General features: G+C 51.4%; 1 protein-coding gene across 1 annotated transcript in view; it reads right to left on the bottom strand.

The window, feature by feature from the left end:
- LOC120939721 (protein starmaker-like) overlaps positions 1-15,382 on the bottom strand; it is a 54,664-nt gene extending 39,282 nt beyond the window's left edge. Inside the window, exon 1 of the mRNA XM_040352049.1 lies at positions 15,143-15,382. Coding sequence (XP_040207983.1) covers positions 15,143-15,382 — 240 coding nt within the window. The remainder of the gene's footprint in view (positions 1-15,142) is intronic.
- Positions 15,383-17,479: the final 2,097 nt, after the last annotated feature.

The raw sequence follows: 17,479 nt of genomic DNA, 5'->3' as shown, positions 1-17,479 counted from the left end.
AGATCCCTGACATGTCACTAGGCAGAACATTTGCCTTGCTGGGCGGCAAATATAAAAGGGGATGTACAGGTACGCCCATTTGCCTGCCCGTGCCATTCTGCCGACGTATATCGGCGTGTGCGGCGGTCGGCGAGCGGTTAAAGGGGTTGTCTGGCTCTTCTTGGAAATATAGCTGATCCTCTCCTGAACTTCTTAATAGTCCTAGGGTAAAGGTGCCAAGGGCAGAGGTTCTCATGCTGTCACTCACTGTAACCAAGTGCAATATGTCATGCACATTCCCTTTTAGATTTACTAATAGCTGCATAGTGCAAGGGCCTGCCAGGCTGGACACTGATTGAATGTGCCGTTAATGTTGGCCCCTTTAAATTATGAGCTACTTTGTAAATTAGAAACATTTACCTTCTAAATGATCGCTGGAAGCTGAAGTTTAATCTGCTGATATTGAGCCTTTATTGGTTCCCCTCTCCTCCCTCATTAACATGATAATAAATCCTTTCCAATTTTCATGACACACTTTATTTTAGACCCGGCGATGTGGACTCTGTGCTTCACATAGGGTTGCCACCTTTTTCTTCAAGCCAAACCGCCCTGATGCAAGCAGTGGGAGGAGTTATGCAAATATCAGAATGCCTTGATGGGCGGGGTGTCAATCTGGAGGAGTGGGCGCAGTGGCGTAGCGTGGGGGGTTGCGAGGGGGCCACCGCCCTGGGCGCAAAATTTAGAGGGGGGCGCTGTTACAAGTGTGGAGAACATATGCATGATGTCACCACTCCAGGCTTTACCAGTCATTATCAAGCACGCTCTCCTCTTCCCTGCAGCCACTGCTGTCTCACACAGTGGATCATGTGACCAGAGCTAGCTAAAAATAGGTAAGTCCATGGGTCAGGGGGGCGCAAATTACTTGCCTCGCCCCAGGTGCTGACAACCCACGTTACGCCACTGAGTGGGCGTTCCTAGGCAGGCTGTATTCACATGCAGGCAGTGGCAGGTGGTGGATTTTTTTCTGGGAGGGGCGGCAAACAGTACCACCCCCTGTCGGTCGGTCGGTGGGTCTGGTGCACTTACCTATCTATGCAGCGTTTCACCAGTGGCTTCCCTTGCTCCGCGGCGCCAATGGCTCTCCCTTCCCCAGTTCTCCATGGGCTTCAGCAGCTTCCGTCTCCTCCCTCCTCCTCTGCGGCCAATCGGGAGTCTTCTCTTTTCCGGCCAGTCGGAAAACGGATCTCAGACCTGCTTCTGATTGGCATTCAATTCGCTGTTGTAACACATGGATGTGCTCGTGGCGCAATGCTCTTCACTCCAAGCTCACCTTATTTTGAAGCCTATGGCCCGGATTCACAAAGCACTTGCGCCGACGTATCTCCAGATACGCCGCGTAAGTGCAAATATGCGCCGTCGTATCTGTGCGCCGTCCCCACAAACTAAGATACGCCTAAAAACAGGCTTCATTCCACCGACGTAACTTGCCTACGCCGGCGTAGAGTGGCCGCATATTTACGCTGGACGCATGTGGCGCTCCCATTGATTTTCTATTCAAATATGCAAATGAGGGAGATACGCTGATTCACGAACGTACGTGCGGCCGACGCAGGCTACGAGAGGTGCGCGTAAGTTGTACGTCCGGCGTAAAGTTAAGCCCCATAAAGGAGGTGTAACCCGGCAGCAGACATGCAAAGGGCTGCACCAGGGAATACAAGCCGGCGTATTTTACGTAGTTAACGTTGGACGTGAATATGACTAGGCGTAGGTTACGTTCACGCCGTAGGCAGTGATCCAGCGTATCTTAGGCAGTTGTTCCGACGTGTTTGTGAGCATGCGCACTGGGATGCGTCCACGGGACGGGCGCATGCGCCGTTTATTATACGTACTGTATCTGTCTGGCGCTCGGCCCATCATTTGCATGGGGTCACGCCTCATTTGCATGGCTCACGCCCACTTCCACCTACGCTGGCTTACGCCTAGGAAACCCAGCACAGTTTTGGGAGCAAGTGCTCTGTGAATTCCATGCTTGCCTCTCTGCGCTGCGTCGGCGTAGCGTACAGGAGATCCGCTACGGCGGCATAAATGTGCGCCGCTGTCTGTGAATCCGGACCTATGGCTCTAATCAGGTGCTTTAATAAAAAACACACCCCCGCCGCTGTAATTCAAGTTCCCGGCGTCCTAAAAGGGGCCGGACGCATGGGGTGGCGGTGGCGGCCATGGATATTTCAATGCTATGCATGAATCTATCCATTATACATATAGGGGGTGGTGTGGAGAGAGGGGGCGGCGCCCCTAATGGATGGGCCGCCAACGGATGCAGGTAACACCCACCTGTGAGCCTGAGATCTGACCTGTGAAGAACTGGAATCCATGAATAAAAGGCAGAGGCGGCTCTAGGCTTTGTGAGGCCTTAGGCAAAACTTGACATGGGGCCCCACTCACGCCCATGATGGGAAAAATAATTCAAGGACAAGAGCCTCTTCCCCACAACCCTGCCCGGTGATTTTGGGGGTCTGCGGGCAGGGGGGCTTATTGGAATCTGGAAGCCCCCTTTAACAAGGCGGCCCCCAGATCCTGCGCTTTAATAACTAAGGGGCGGGGGCCACCTGGTGATGTCACCTGGTGAACCCGCCCCCTTGTGACGTCATTGACTGAGGGCATGCTGTGTCATTGACGTCACAAGGGGTGGTGTTACCGATATTCACTGGTTGTTAGGGACGCTGGGCTCTTAACGCTGCCTGAGCACAGCGGCGTTAAGGTTCCCTGTCCCTCAAAACTGGAGTAGTGTATTGGGTAAGTTAGGCCGATAACGCGGCAGTGTGAAATTGCTCTTGAGATAATTCAGCTTCACTCCATGCCCATATAAATATAGCCTAGAGAATGTACAGACCCCCCTTCAGAACAGATGGACCCCCCTTCAGCACAGACCCCCCCCCCTTCAGCACAGACCTGTCCATTCAGCACAGATGGACACCCCCTTCAGCACAGACTCCCCATTCTGCACAGACCCCTTCATTCAGCACAGATGGACCCCTCCTTCAGCACAGACCCCTCCCATTCCACACAGACGCCTCTTTCAGCACAGACCCCCCTTCATTCAGCACAGATGGACCCCCTTTAAGCACAGACCCCCCCTTCAGCACAGATGGACTCCCCTTCAGCACATACCCCCCCTTCAGTACAGACCCCCCCCCTTCAGCACAGATGGACCCCCCATTCAGCACAAACCCCCCCCTTGAGCACAGACGGACCCCCCTCCCCCATCTCATTCAGTACCTCAGATCAGCCATCAGCGCGGCACAGGACAGCAGGTGGGGGAGGCGGCGCATGCGCCGTTCGTTAAAAACGTCAATCACGTCAGGTCACCAGTGATTTACATAAGGCCTCGTACACACGAGGGGACATGTTCGATGAAAACGGCCCGCGGACCGTTTTCATCGGACATGGTTGTACACACCATCAAACAGAAATCCGCGCGGACAGGATACGTGGTGACGTGGCCGCGCCGTCGCGGCGACGATGACGCGGCGACGTGCGCGACCCTGGAAGGTCAATGCTTCCACAAATGCGTCGAATCACTTTGACGCATGCGAGGGCTTTCGGCCGAGCGGACATGTCCGGTGAGTCGTACAGACGACCGAACATGTCAGACGGACAGGCTTCCAGCGGACATGTTTCTTAGCATCTGTCCGATCTGCCGGAAAATTGTCCGGTCGGCTGTACACACGACCGAACATGTCCGCGGAAACTGGTTCAGCGGACATGTTCGGTCGTGTGTACGAGGCCTAAAACACGCCCCCCCCCCTGTTCCACATTTGAATTCGGCGTGCTTAGGCCGGCCCATTTACGCTACGCCGCCGTAACTTAGGAGGCAAGTGCTTTGTAAATACAGCACTTGCCTCTCTAACGTACGGCGGCGTAGCGTATATGCCATATGCTACGCCTGCCTAATGTTGCGCCCGCCTACGTGAATCTGGCTAATAGACTTTAATGACTCAACATTTACATTCAATAAATAAAAGAGCGATCACTAATGGAAAATGTTGTCACGTTTCGGCGATCGATTTGCTATATGGGAAGTTTATGGGAATTCGTTCGAAAAAATTGGCGACATTTATTTACAAAACGGATAAAAGATTCGGAGGGTTTATAAACGCGTCTCCCGCAAATGAGAATTCCCTTGAAGATTCTTCCTGCTCTCTTCTGGGACTTGAAAGGCAGAGACATGAGACGCGGTGGCGGTGACGTGCGCAGCGGCAGGGACGGGCGGTCGGTCGGTCGGCGGTGTGCTGTATTAGGAGCCGGCCGGCTGCGCCGGGGTCACCGCACTCATTAGGCTGGTGAGAGAGTTCCCAGGAAGATGAGTGGGGGGGATCAGACGCACCCCTCTCTATGCTGGGAGAGAATGATACACAGATTAGGCGAGCGGGGGGAGGGCGAAGATTCGCCGCGCTGAGCCAGCAGCGTGTTCCGATGAGATAAATACTGAGCGCTTTACTCGGCCCGGGCTGAACTAATCCCACTAGAGGTGTGAAATGAATCGTCTGTCCACTTTTCACCTGAGACTCCTGGGCCCGGCGGTTCGCAGCTCGGCGCAGAGCGTTCAGTACAGTGGAGGCGTGGGATCGGAGCGCACACGCGGCGAGGAAATGTGGATCGCAATCCTGAAAATTGCCTTTGGGGGCAGACCCGAGTTAAAGGGGAACAATGCGCCGTTTTCAGCGAGGACACGTTCTCCGTCGTTATTGCAGATGTGTTCTTGGCGTCGCATTTTCTTTACATGTTTGCTGTTACATATTTCCATACATGGATTTCACATAGAAATAAATAGATATTTTATATAGAAGCAATGGTCAGCCGCTCTGCTCAATGACTGCTGAGATAAAACTAATTAGCCACACAAAAAGTTTAGTGTTTTCAATTAGCCTGTGGAGTGATAACCCTTCACTGAGAGAGAGTAAGAGAGGGGGAAGGAAACCGCGGGAATAAAAAGAGTGGGGAGAAGGAGTTGGGAGATGGAGATAGAAGGCAGGGGAATAGGTGAGAAAGATTGGGGAGAAAGAGGGAGAGTGGGGGAAAAAAAGGAGGGAGACCGGGGAAGAAGGAGAGAGAGTCAGGGTGGGGCAGAAGGGGAGGGATCAGGGGAGAAGGAGAGAGAGAGAGTGGGAAGAATAGGGAGGGGATGGGAAGACGGAGAGAGAGAGAGGGTGGGACAGAAGGGGAGGGATCAGGGGTGAAGGAGAGAGAGAGTGGGAAGAATAGGGAGGGGATGGGGAGAAGGAGAGAGAGAGCGCAGAAGAAGGACAGAGGGGTGGGGGAGAACTAGAGAGATTGGGGGGAGAGAGAGTGGGGAGAAAGAGAGAGAATGGGGAGGGTAAAGTAAAGAGAGAAAGAGTGGGAATAAAAAGAGTGGGGAGAAAGAGAAAGAGTTGGGAGATGGAGAAACAGGGGAAAAGTTGAGAAGGGGTGGGGAGAAAGAGAGAGAGGGTGGGGGAGAAGGAGAGGGTGTGAGAGGGAGAGAGAAGGTGGAGGAGAGAGAGTGAAGGAAAAGGAGGGGGAGCGGGGAAGAAGGAGAGAGAGAGAGGGTGGGGAGAGGGAGGGAGGGAGAGAGAGGGGGAGCGAGGGGGAGAGGGTGGGGAGAGGGGGGATAGAGGGGGAGAGGGAGAGAGAAGGTGGAGGAGAGGGAGAGAGAGTGAAGGAAAAGGAGGGGGAGCGGGGAAGAAGGAGAGAGAGGGTGGGGAGAGGGAGGAAGAGAGAGGGTGGGGAGAGGGAGAGCGAGGGGAGGAGAGGGAGAGCGAGGGGAAGAGGGAGGGAGAGAGAGGGTGGGGAGAGAGAGGGGATGGGGGAGAAGGAGAGATAGGGAGGGGGAGAAGGAGAGAGAGCAGAGGAGAAGAAGAGAGGGGGTGGGGGAGGAGAGAGATGGTGGGGTGAAGTAGAGAGAGCAGGGAAGAAGAAAAGAGAGGGTGGGCAGAAAAAGTGAGAGCGGGGGGGAATAAGGAGGGAGAGCAGGGTAGAAGGAGAGAGAGGGGGGAGAAGAAGGGAGAGGATGGGGAGAAAGGAGGGAGAATGTGAGATAATGAAGGGGAGGAGAGGGGGAAGGGAAGGAGAGGAAGAAGGAGAGGAGAGGGGAGAGGAGAGGGGAGAGGAGAGGGGATAGGAGAGGGGGAAGGAGAGGAGAGGGGGAAGGGGAGGAGAGGGGGAAGGAGAGGAGAGGGGGAAGGAGAGGAGAGGGAGAAGGAGAGGGGAGAAGAGAGGAGAGGGGGAAGGAGAGTAGAGGGAGAAGGAGAGGAGAGGGGGAAGGGGAGGAGAGGGAGGAGAGGAGAGGGAGAAGGAGAGGAGAGGGAGAAGGGGAGGAGAGGGGGAAGGGGAGGAGAGGGAGAAGGAGAGGGGGAAGGGGAAGGAGAGGAGAGGGGGAAGGGGAGGAGAGGGGGAAGGGGAGGAGAGGGGGAAGGAGAGGAGAAAGGGGAGGAGAGGGGGAAGGGGAGGAGAGGGGGAAGGAGAGGAGGAAGGGGAGGAGAAGGGGAGGAGAGGAGGAAGGGGAGGAGAGGAGGAAGGGGAGGAGAGGGGGAAGGAGAGGAGAGGGAGAAGGAGAGGAGAGGGAGAAGGGGAGGAGAGGGAGAAGGGGAGGACAGGAGGAAGGGGAGGAGAGGGGGAAGGAGAGGAGGAAGGGGAGGAGAGGGGGAAGGGGAGGAGAGGGGGTAGGAGAGGAGGAAGGGGAGGAGAGGGGGAAGGGGAGGAGAGGGGGAAGGAGAGGAGGAAGGGGAGGAGAGGGGGAAGGGGAGGAGAGGAGGAAGGGGAGGAGAGGGGGAAGGAGAGGAGAGGGAGAGGGAGAAGGGGAGGAGAGGGAGAAGGGGAGGACAGGAGGAAGGGGAGGAGAGGGGGAAGGGGAGGAGAGGGGGAAGGGGAGGAGAGGAGGAAGGGGAGGAGAGGGGGAAGGGGAGGAGAGGAGGAAGGGGAGGAGAGGGGGAAAGGGGAGGAGAGGGGGAAAGGGGAGGAGAGGGGGAAAGGGGAGGAGAGGAGGAAGGGGAGGAGAGGGGGAAGGGGAGGAGAGGAGGAAGGGGAGGAGAGGGGGAAGGGGAGGAGAGGAGGAAGGGGAGGAGAGGGGGAAAGGGGAGGAGAGGGGGAAAGGGGAGGAGAGGGGGAAGGGGAGGAGAGGAGGAAGGGGAGGAGAGGGGGAAAGGGGAGGAGAGGGGGAAAGGGGAGGAGAGGGGGAAGGGGAGGAGAGGAGGAAGGGAAGGAGAGAGGGAGCGCAGTAGAAACATGGTAGCAGTGGCAAGTTTTTTCACATGTTTTTCTCGCAAAAACAACGTGAGAAATTCCTAATGTGCTTGGCTCAGGGCTACAATGTGGTACTTGAGTTCCTTTAGCGCATTTTTTGGAGCGGAGAGAGGCCCATTCAAATGAATTTTGCTGCTCCAAAAACACGCTATAAAAATGTGCAAAAAACACACTAAAAGCGCAATGTGGCGGCACCACTCAGGTGTGAACAGAGCCGAATGAAACGTTGCAGTAGCTGCAAAACGCAAAAAAAAAAAAAAAATAGTAATGGCGCCCCAAACACGGGGAGCAGTTTGGTGTTTTCTGTGCCACCAAATGTATGGAAATGCACAAAATACGCCCATCGCAAAACACGCTTGACGCTCTCCCACCATGGTATAGGAGCCTCCTTGGTGTGTGTTGGGAGTGGAGGGAGAGGAGACACAATGAAATGAATGGCGCTGCTCCAAAAACTAGCAATTAAAAATTTGCTAAAGGCGCTCAGGTGAGGGCGGGTCTAATCACAGATGGAGGTGTTGCCGTATCTATTCAATGCTGCTTGTTTTTTATTATCTTTGATGTTGGATACAAAGTATCACCTTCCCTCTTATACAAAGTATCACCTTCCCCTTGTATACAAAGTATCACCTTCCCCTTGTATACAAAGTATCATAATTCTGAATACTATTAGTTATCCTTCTCGCACCTCAGCAAAACGCCCCCCCCCCCCCCCCCCCCCCCCCCGAACCGCAGCGCGAGCCGCAGCGCCCAGAACAGACGGATCTGTATTTTTAGCCGCCATCTCCCTAATATACAAATTTTCAATTTCTATCCCCGGCTATTTGTGTTTGTCAGACAAGCAGAAGCACAGCGGAGGGGAGAAGCACAGCGGAGGGGAGAAGCACAGCGGAGGAGAGAAGCACAGCGGAGGGGAGAAGTGGCATTTTTGGCGATGTGATTCCTTCAGGGGCGAGCGCGGCGTTTTCCAGGTGTAAGCACACCGGAGCCGAGGGGTAATCCATCAGAGCTGACGTCCGACCTGCCCAGCCTCTTCTCTGAGGTTGCAGCTTTTTCCGCGCCGTCCCCTGGGCACGCCGCGCATCTGCTGAGTTTCCACACTTTCCCGAGCTGCGGTCAGCTGCTGCGCCGCAGATGGGGGGGCGATCGGAAAAGCGGGATCTGCACGATGTGTGCTTATTAGGACAGGGCGGCATATGGAGGCGAAAAGTTTCCAGCCACTTTCCGCAACTTTAAAGATGAAAATAACGCGAGCGATGCCTGCGCTGTGACACCCTCCTTCCTATAGACTTAGATGTCTATTACATTGGCAGATTCTGCTTCCTGCTTATCATAGTGGCTCCACTTTACTGTTCCCCTCTCTAATGGCAAGTCTATAAACCAGGTCTAGTAAATTCGGTCTTGTTAAAAAAAAAAGTACGCCCCTCCCCGCGGATATCGCCCGCTTGATCTCCTGTTTGGAGGACGTCCATCATCTTCTGGCTGCAGACTGGAGCTCCACTCTCGAAAAAAAAAAACATGTGACCTCCACTCCAATTTTTTTTTTTAACCAACTTTATTGTAACAAACATACAGACACAACTCGATCAAGTGGAGGCCACACGTTTCCTGTCTAGAGTGGCGCTCTAGTAGCTACAGTCTGCAGGTCTACAGCCAGATACCCTTGGCATCTTCTAGCCCTTCCCTCCCTGCAGCCTTAGTGTCCCTGGCCCGCCCCTTTTTTATCAGAGGCGGCTCTTTAATTAGGCAAATTAGGCAGTCACCATGGGCATCCGCTCCATAGGGCAAGGGGGGGCAATTGACCCACGGGCTTTCACATTGAGAATGCTGGGGCAGGAGTATTTCAGGCGTTATTTATGCGCTATTTTTAGCGCTAAAACGCCTGAAATACGCCTCAGTGTGAAAGGGGCCTAAGGCTCGATTCCATAGGCATGCACACAGGGTGTACCCAGGCACACCCTAATCAGCAAAGATTCCCCCTACTGCCCGGGTTCCCATCCTTTCAGCCACAGCGCTGGTAGCTTCCCTCCTCTCCTATTGGCTGTTGCTGCTGGGATGTTTTAGGAGTGGGGAAGGTGCCAATAAATATGTAATTTACCGGTCCCTTCCCTTTCTGAATGAACATTGTGAGTGATCGGTAGTGTGTGTTTGGGCTTTGGGGTGCAACACCTATGCTCGATTCACACCTATGCACACGTTTTGAGTGTTTTTGCTGTGCTTTGCATTTTTGTTCTTTTTTTTTTTAAGCCAGCAATTTTTATTTTTTTACATTTCCTTTAACATCCAGCTATAAACAGGTTAAAAAAAATGCGAATCGTGGCAAAATTGCAGTAAAAACGCGGTACTTGCGTTTTGGATGCGGGTCCGTTGAATTCTATTACATGCAAAACGCTGCTTTTTGCGGGGGGAAAAAAGTCCCGACCCTTTCCAAAAAACGCAGAGGCACAAAATAGCATTGATATGAACGCGTTTCATAGGAAACCATGTTAAAAAATGTCCCTGCGTTTCTGCAAAAATGCATCAAAAAACGCATTGGTGTGAATGGAGCCTGAGAGAGGTCTCCCTGTCTCTTCCTTGGCACGCTGCCACCTCCACTTCCAGGTTGTATCTAGAGTGCCAGCACTGTGACCAATCAGGAGACAGCTCTAATAATTGACTAGTATTGGCTACGACTAAGGATCGCGCCGAAACGCGTCAGCTGTTTGATTTTTAAAGCGGAGGTCCACTGGAATTTTTTTTTTTTTAAAGCCAGCAGCTACAAATACTGCAGCTGCTGACTTTTAACCACTTAAGGACCGCCTCCTGCAGATATACGTCGGCAGAATGGCACGGCTGGGTACAAGCACGTACCTGTACGTCCCCTTTAAGTGCCCAGCCGTGGGTCGCGGGTGCGCACCCACCGAAACCGGTTCGAAGCACCGTGGCTCGCGGGACCCGCGGACCCGATCGCCGCTGGAGTCCCGCGATCGGTCCCCGGAGCTGAAGAACGGGGAGAGGTGTGTGTAAACACAGCTTCCCCGTTCTTCACTGTGGCGCTGTCATCGATCGTCTGATATAGGGAAACACGATCAATGACGTCACACGTCCAGCCCCGCCCCCCTACAGTTTGAAACACAAATGAGGTCACACTTAACCCCTTCAGCGCCCCCTAGTGGTTAACTCCCAAACTGCAATTGTCATTTTCACAGTAATCAGTGCATTTTTAATGCATTTTTTGCTGTGAAAATGATAATGGTCCCAAAAATGTGTCAAAATTGTCCGAAGTGTCCGCCATAATGTCGCAGTCACGAAAAAAATCGCTGATCGCCACCATTAGTAGTAAAAATTTTTTTTTATAAAAATGCAATAAAATGATCTCCTATTTTGTAAACGCTATCAATTTTGCGCAAACCAATCGATAAACGCTTATTGCGATTTTTTTTTATTACCAAAAATATGTAGAAGAATACGTATCGGCCTAAACTGAGGGAAATTTTTTTTTTTATATATTTTTTGGTGATATTTATTATAGAAAAAAGTAAAAAATATTGAATTTTTTTCAAAATTGTCGCTCTATTTTTGTTTATAGCGCAAAAAATGAAAACCGCAGAGGTGATCAAATACCACCAAAAGAAAGCTCTATTTGTGGGGGGGAAAAAGGACACCATTTATGTTTGGGAGCCACGTCGCACGACCGCGCAATTGTCAGTTAAATCGACGCAGTGCCGAATCGCAAAAACTGGCCGGGTCCTTTACCTGCCTAAAGGTCCGGGTCTTAAGTGGTTAAAAATTGGACACTTACCTGTCCTGGGCGCCCGCGATGTTGTCAGCCGAGGCCGAGCAATCGCTCGTCTCTCGGCTGCCCCCACCGCCACCTTCGGTGAGGAAATCAGGAAGTGAAGCGTTGTGGCTTCACTGTCCGGTTCACTACTGCGCAAGAGCGCAAGTAGCGCTGCGCGCCCTCGCTGGTCCCCGCTCTCTCCTGGGAGCAGTGTGTTTCCCAGGAGACAGCGGGGGGCGTCTATGCCCGGAAGTGGGTGCAAATACCTTAGACAGGTATCTGCACCCCCTCCCCCCTGAAAGGTGCCAAATGTGACACCGGAGGGGGGGGGGGATCCGAAGAGTGGAAATTAAATTTTTGGGTGGAGCTCCACTTTAATGCTCAAACGTAACCAATACTTTTTTGCATCAAGGAGTTGCCGACTCTTTATATTTAGCTCTAATAATTGGCATCAGCTTTAACCGCTTGCCGACCGCCGCACGACTATTTTCATCGTGAGAATGGCACGGCTGCGCAAAGGGACGTACCTGTGCGTCCCCTTTAAATCGTGGCACTGCAGGCACGTGCCCGTGAGTGTGACCGCAGGTCGCGCGGACTCGATGTCTGCCGGTGTCCTGCCGCAGTACGGGGGGGGGGGGGGGGTGCCTGTGTAAACAAAGACATTTCCCTGTTCTGCCTAGTGACAGGACACTGATCTACTGCTCCCTGTCATCGGGAGCAGTGATCGCTGTTGTGTCGCTTGTAGCCACGCCCCCACACAGTTAGACTCACTCCCTAGGTCACAGTGATGGCGAACCTCGGCATCCCAGATCTTTTGGAACTACATTTCTCATGGTGCTCATGCATTCTATAGGGCCAGATTCTTAGAGGAGATACAACGGCGTATCTCTGCGTCCGGCCGGTCGTATCTATGCGCCTGATTCATAGGATCAGTTATGCATAGATATCTGTTAGATCCGACAGGTGTAAGTCTCTTACGCCGTCAGATCGTAACTGCATTTTTAAGCTGACCGCTAGGGGCGTGTATGCTGATTTACGCGTCGAAATCTGTAAATCAGCTAGATACGCAAATTCCCGAATGTACGCCTGACCGACACAGTAAATTTACGCTGTTTACGTTAGGTTTTTTCCAGCGTATAGTTACCCCTGCTATATGGTGGCGTAAGTGCGGCGTACCAATGTTAAGTATGGCCGTTGTTCCCGCGACTAAATTTGAAAATTTTGCGTCATTTGCGTAACTCGTCCGTGAATGGGGCTGGACGTAATTTACGTCCTTGCGGCGTATTAGGAGCAATGCACACTGGGAGATTTCGTCAATCACGTCGGGTCACAGAAGATTAACATAAAACACGCCCCCCTGATCCAAATTTGAATTAGGCGGGCTTACGCCGGCCGATTTACGCTACGCCGCCGCACTTTACGGAGCAAGTGCTTTGAGAATACGGCACTTGCCCGTCTAAGTTGCGGCGGCGTAACGTAAATCGGATACGTTACGCCGCCGCAAAGATACGCGCTTCTACGAGAATCTGGCCCTGTAGCGTAGCCGACATAGGTATTGCATTAGGGTGTGCACCCCAAAGCTCAAGCACACACTACTGATCACTCACGATGTTCATTGAGAAAGGGAAGGGGATGGTCAATTATATATTCACCGGCCCCTTCCTTCACTCATCCTAAAACATCCCTGCAGCAACAGCTGGCGGGAGAGGAGGGAAGCTGGTAGCACTGCAGGGAGAAGGGGGGGAGCCAGGGCAGTAGGGGGAATCTGTGCTGTAAAGGGTGATTAGGGTGTGACTGGGCACACCTGGCACACCCTGTGCGCACGCCTATGGTAGCCGAGCATCATGGGGAATGTAGTTCCAAAACATCTGGGGTGCCAAGGTTCACTATCACGGGTCTAGGACATACTTAACCCCTTTATGGCCCCCTAGTGTTAACCCCCTGCCTGCCAGTGTAATTTTCACAGTTAACTGTGCACTTTTATAGCACCGATCGCTGTATAAATGGCAACGGTCCCAAAATAGCAACAAAAGTGTCCAACGCAATGTCGCAGGTCACAATAAAAATCGCCGCCATTACTAATAAAATAAAGATTATAAAAAAATTCCATAAAACAATCCCCTATTTTGTAGACGCGATAACTTTTGCGCAAACCAATCAATGTATATATTTTTTGGGGGATATTTATTATAGCAAAAAGTAAAAAATATAAAAAAAAATTCAAAATTGTCGCTCTATTTTTGTTTATAGCGCAAAAAATAAAAACCGCAGATGTGATCAAATACCACCAAAAGAAAGCTCTATTTGTGGGGGGAAAAAGGCGCCAATTGTGTTTGGGTACAACGTCGTACGACCGCGCAATTGTCAGTTAAAGTGACGCAGTGCCGAATCGCAAAAAATTGCTTGTTCATTAACTGCTTGCCGCCCGGCGCACGCAGATATACGTCTGCAGCATGGCATGGGCAGGCAGAAGGGTGTACCTGTACGTCCACTTTAAGAAGCAGTTGTTGCTGGCACGCGTTCTAATCTTCGTGAGCACGCCCGCAGGTCCCGCGGACTCGACCGCCGCGAGCATACCCACGATCGAATGGGGAGTCAGGAACACGATCAGTGACGTGTCACAGCAAGCCACGCCCCCCTACAGAAAGAATCACGCCTTAGGGAACACTTAACCCCTACAGTGCCACCTAGTGGTTAACCCTTTCACTGCTAGTGTCATTTTCACAGCACTGATCGCTGTGAAAATGACAAAGGTCCCAAAAATGTGTCAAAAGTGTCCGATGTGTCCGCCACAATGTCGCAGTCACAATACAAATCGCCGCCATTACTAGTAAAAAAAAAAAAAAAATTTATAAAAATGCTATAAAACTATCCCCTATTTTGTAGACGCTATGGGCCAGATCCACGTAGATCGGCGTAATTTTAAGCAGGCGTAGCGTATTGTAGTTACGCTACGCCGCCGCTACTTTGAGAGGCAAGTGCTGTATTCACAAAGCACTTGCGTCTAAAGTTACGGCGGCGTAGCGTAAATGTGCCGGCGTAAGGGCGCGGAATTCAAATGTTAAAGATGTGGGCGTGTTTTATGTTAATTTTACTTGACCCGACGTACATGACGTTTTTTCTGAACGCCGCATGCGCCGTTCCGTGGGGGTATCCCAGTGCGCATGCTCGAAATTAACCCGCAACAAGCCAATGCTTACGACGTGAACGTCATTCTACGCAAAGCCCTATTCGCGATCGACTTACGCAAACAAAGTAAAATTTTCAAAATTCGACGCGGGAACGACGGCCATACTTAACATAGGATACGCCTCATATAGCAGGGGTAACTATATGACGAAAAAATCCTTACGGAAACGATGTAAAAAAATGCGCCGGCCGGACGTACGTTTCGTGGATCGCTGTATTTAGCTAATTTGCATACTCGACGCGGAAATCGACGGAAACGCCACCTAGCGGCCAGCGTAAATATGCACCTTTGATCCGACGGCGTACTAAGACGTACGCCAGTCGGATCTAGCACAGCTTCAGGCGTATCTTGTTTTGTGGATACAAAACAAAGATACGCCGGAGCAAACTAGAAGTTACGCGGCGTATCAATAGATACATGTGACGGACCCATCCGTATACTGGACATATTGTGCTCGTCTGCTTTGCCGTTTTACATGAAGTCGCCCATTCGTATGTCGACCACGAGGCGATCGGACTATGCGGATGGGATCTGGGCGCTATTCCCCAATAATATGCCCTGAGTTCCAGGCTATCTGTGGATACGTTATATGAATATAAAATGTTTGGCAGTTATAAAGTTATAGATTTTAATGTCTGTTATTTCAGTCTCCCATCTGGTCCCCTAGGGGAGTGTCCACCAGGTGGGAGACCTGCATAAATACGGGCGGGTAGCCCACAGTAAATGAGTTTGTGTTTTACCCTTATAATGGAGCTTGGTCTCGTTACTGGAGGGGATTGGGTTACTGGCCACTAAGGACGGTGTATGGAGATGGTTGCCGGTTGGAACCTATTGCACTTCGGCGGTTAGCGGTGGTTCGTGTACTTTGGAGCTCGGGAAGAGAGGTACCGCAACAACTATGGGTTGGGACCATAATGGGCCAGCCTAATTCTTACCGCCCGGTCAAATCTCTCTTCTTCGGGGGTTCTGTCGTCTGGGCTGAGTCCATTGGTTCCCTCTGCTGCTGGTACTCCATCCATTTCCAGCAATAATGTGATAATGTCCCCCTTTTTGAGGTTACTGGCCTGTCCGCCTCTTTGCTCTAATAAATCCTTTAAGGTAGCTCTTCTCAGGTTTTGGTATTGCAATTCCATTTGGTCCTGGTTGTAGTGGTTTCTTTGGGCGCTGAGGTTCATCCCGTCGCTTGCCACCAGTTGTTGCGGTACCTCTCTTCCCAAACTCCAAAGTACACGAACCACCGGTAACCGCCGAAGTGCAATAGGTTCCAACCGGCAACCATCTCCATACACCGTCCTTAGTGACCAGTAACCCAATCCCCTCCAGTAACGAGACCAAGCTCCATTATGAGGGTAAAACACGAACTCACTTTACTGTGGGCTACCCGCCCGTATTTATGCAGGTCTCCCACCTGGTGGACACTCCCCTAGGGGACCAGATGGGAGACTGAAATAACAGACATTAAAATCTATAACTTTATAACTGCCAAACATTTTATATTCATATAACGTATCCCCAGATAGCCTGGAACTGAGGGCATATTATTGGGGAATAGCGCCCAGATCCCATCCGCATAGTCCGATCGCCTCGTGGTCGACATACGAATGGGCGACTTCATGTAAAACGGCAAAGCAGACGAACACAATATGTCCAGTATACGGATGGGTCCGTCACAATACGCCAGCGTAACTCCTTTGTGGATCTGGCCCTACCTGTTCAAGCTCCTGAAGAAGCTCATTTTGGAAGCGTAACATGTAGAGCGATTTAATACTGCAACAGGTCTTCTCTTATCTTTGAAGTTCAACAACCCAATATTTATCGGATGGTTTTTACATGTTTATTGTTATCAAATAAAATGATTTTTCTATTTTCCTATATTATATTTGTGTTATTTCACTCTACTAGCACCGTTTAAAAAGTCCCCAGGGTTTTTGGTACCCTTCCCCCCCTTTTACATTGTCTTGTTAATTAATACGGAGCGACTAATATATGGCTTGTCTCCCATCCAGCGCAGAAATTAGACTGGAAAGATTAAAAAGATCTGGCCTTTTTGGAGCATAAAATTAGATAATAATGAGCTAATCTGTCTGAAATTAGCATTCTTTTATTGCAGCAAATTGACACGTTATGAGGAGAGAAAGAGCCGTCATTTGTGGAGTTGTCATTTTTATTACAGAAGAGTGACGGGAGATGAAAAGGAGGAGCCGTCACCACTTTTACATCTGCATTGTACTTATCACAAGTAAATAGTGGGGTGGGTATGGTAAAGGTAAACTAGTGGTGGTGGACAGTGGGCTCCCCTAGAGAAGGGTTAGAATTCTACAGGTGGGCTCCCCTAGAAAAAGTTTGGAAATTCTAGAGGTGGGCACCCCCCTCGCGAAAAGGTTAGAGAACTGGAGATTGGCTTCTCTGTAGAGAGGGTAGAGCGATCGAAGTGGATAGAGGTCTTGGCTTCTCGTGGAGAGATGATAGCAGTGGCGGCTGGTGCTCAAAATTTTTGGGGGGCGCAAACAAACGAAAAAAAAAAACAAATGCAGCCTCACTGTGCCCATAAAACGCAGCTACTGTGCCCATCAATTGCAGCCACTGTGCCCATCAAACGCAGCCACTGTGCCCATCAAACGCAGCCACTGTGCCCATCAAACGCAGCCACTGTGCCCATCAAACGCAGCCACTGTGCCCATCAAACGCAGCCACTGTGCCCATCAATTGCAGCCACTGTGCCCATCAAACGCAGCCACTGTGCCCATCAAACGCAGCCACTGTGCCCATCAAACGCAGCCACTGTGCCCATCAAATGCAGCCACTGTGCCATGCCATCAATTGTTGCCACTGTGCCATCAATTGTCGCCACTGTGTCATGCCATCAATTGTCGCCACTGTGCCATGCCATCAAACGCAGCCATTGTGCCATCATTTATCACCACTGTTCCCATCAATTGTCACGACTGTGCCATGCCATCAAACGCAGCCACTGTGCCATCAATTGTCGCCACTGTGCCAATTGTCACCACTGTGCCATGCCATCAAATGCAGCCACTGCGCCATCAATTGTCACCACTGTGCCATCAATTGTCACCACTGTGCCATCAATTGTCGCCACTGTGCCCATCAATTGTCGCCACTGTGCCATGCCAAACGCAGCCACTGTGCCATCAAACGCAGCCACTGTGCCATGCCATCAAACGCAGCCACTGTGCCATCAATTGTTACCACTGTGCCATCAATTGTTACCACTGTGCCCATCAATTGTCACCACTGTGCCCATCAATTGT

This window comes from Rana temporaria, chromosome 5 (assembly GCF_905171775.1).
Source record: "Rana temporaria chromosome 5, aRanTem1.1, whole genome shotgun sequence".
NCBI classification, from domain to species: domain Eukaryota; kingdom Metazoa; phylum Chordata; class Amphibia; order Anura; family Ranidae; genus Rana; species Rana temporaria.
Note: the sequence above shows the minus strand (reverse complement) of the source record. Positions and strands in the feature narration are given on the sequence as shown.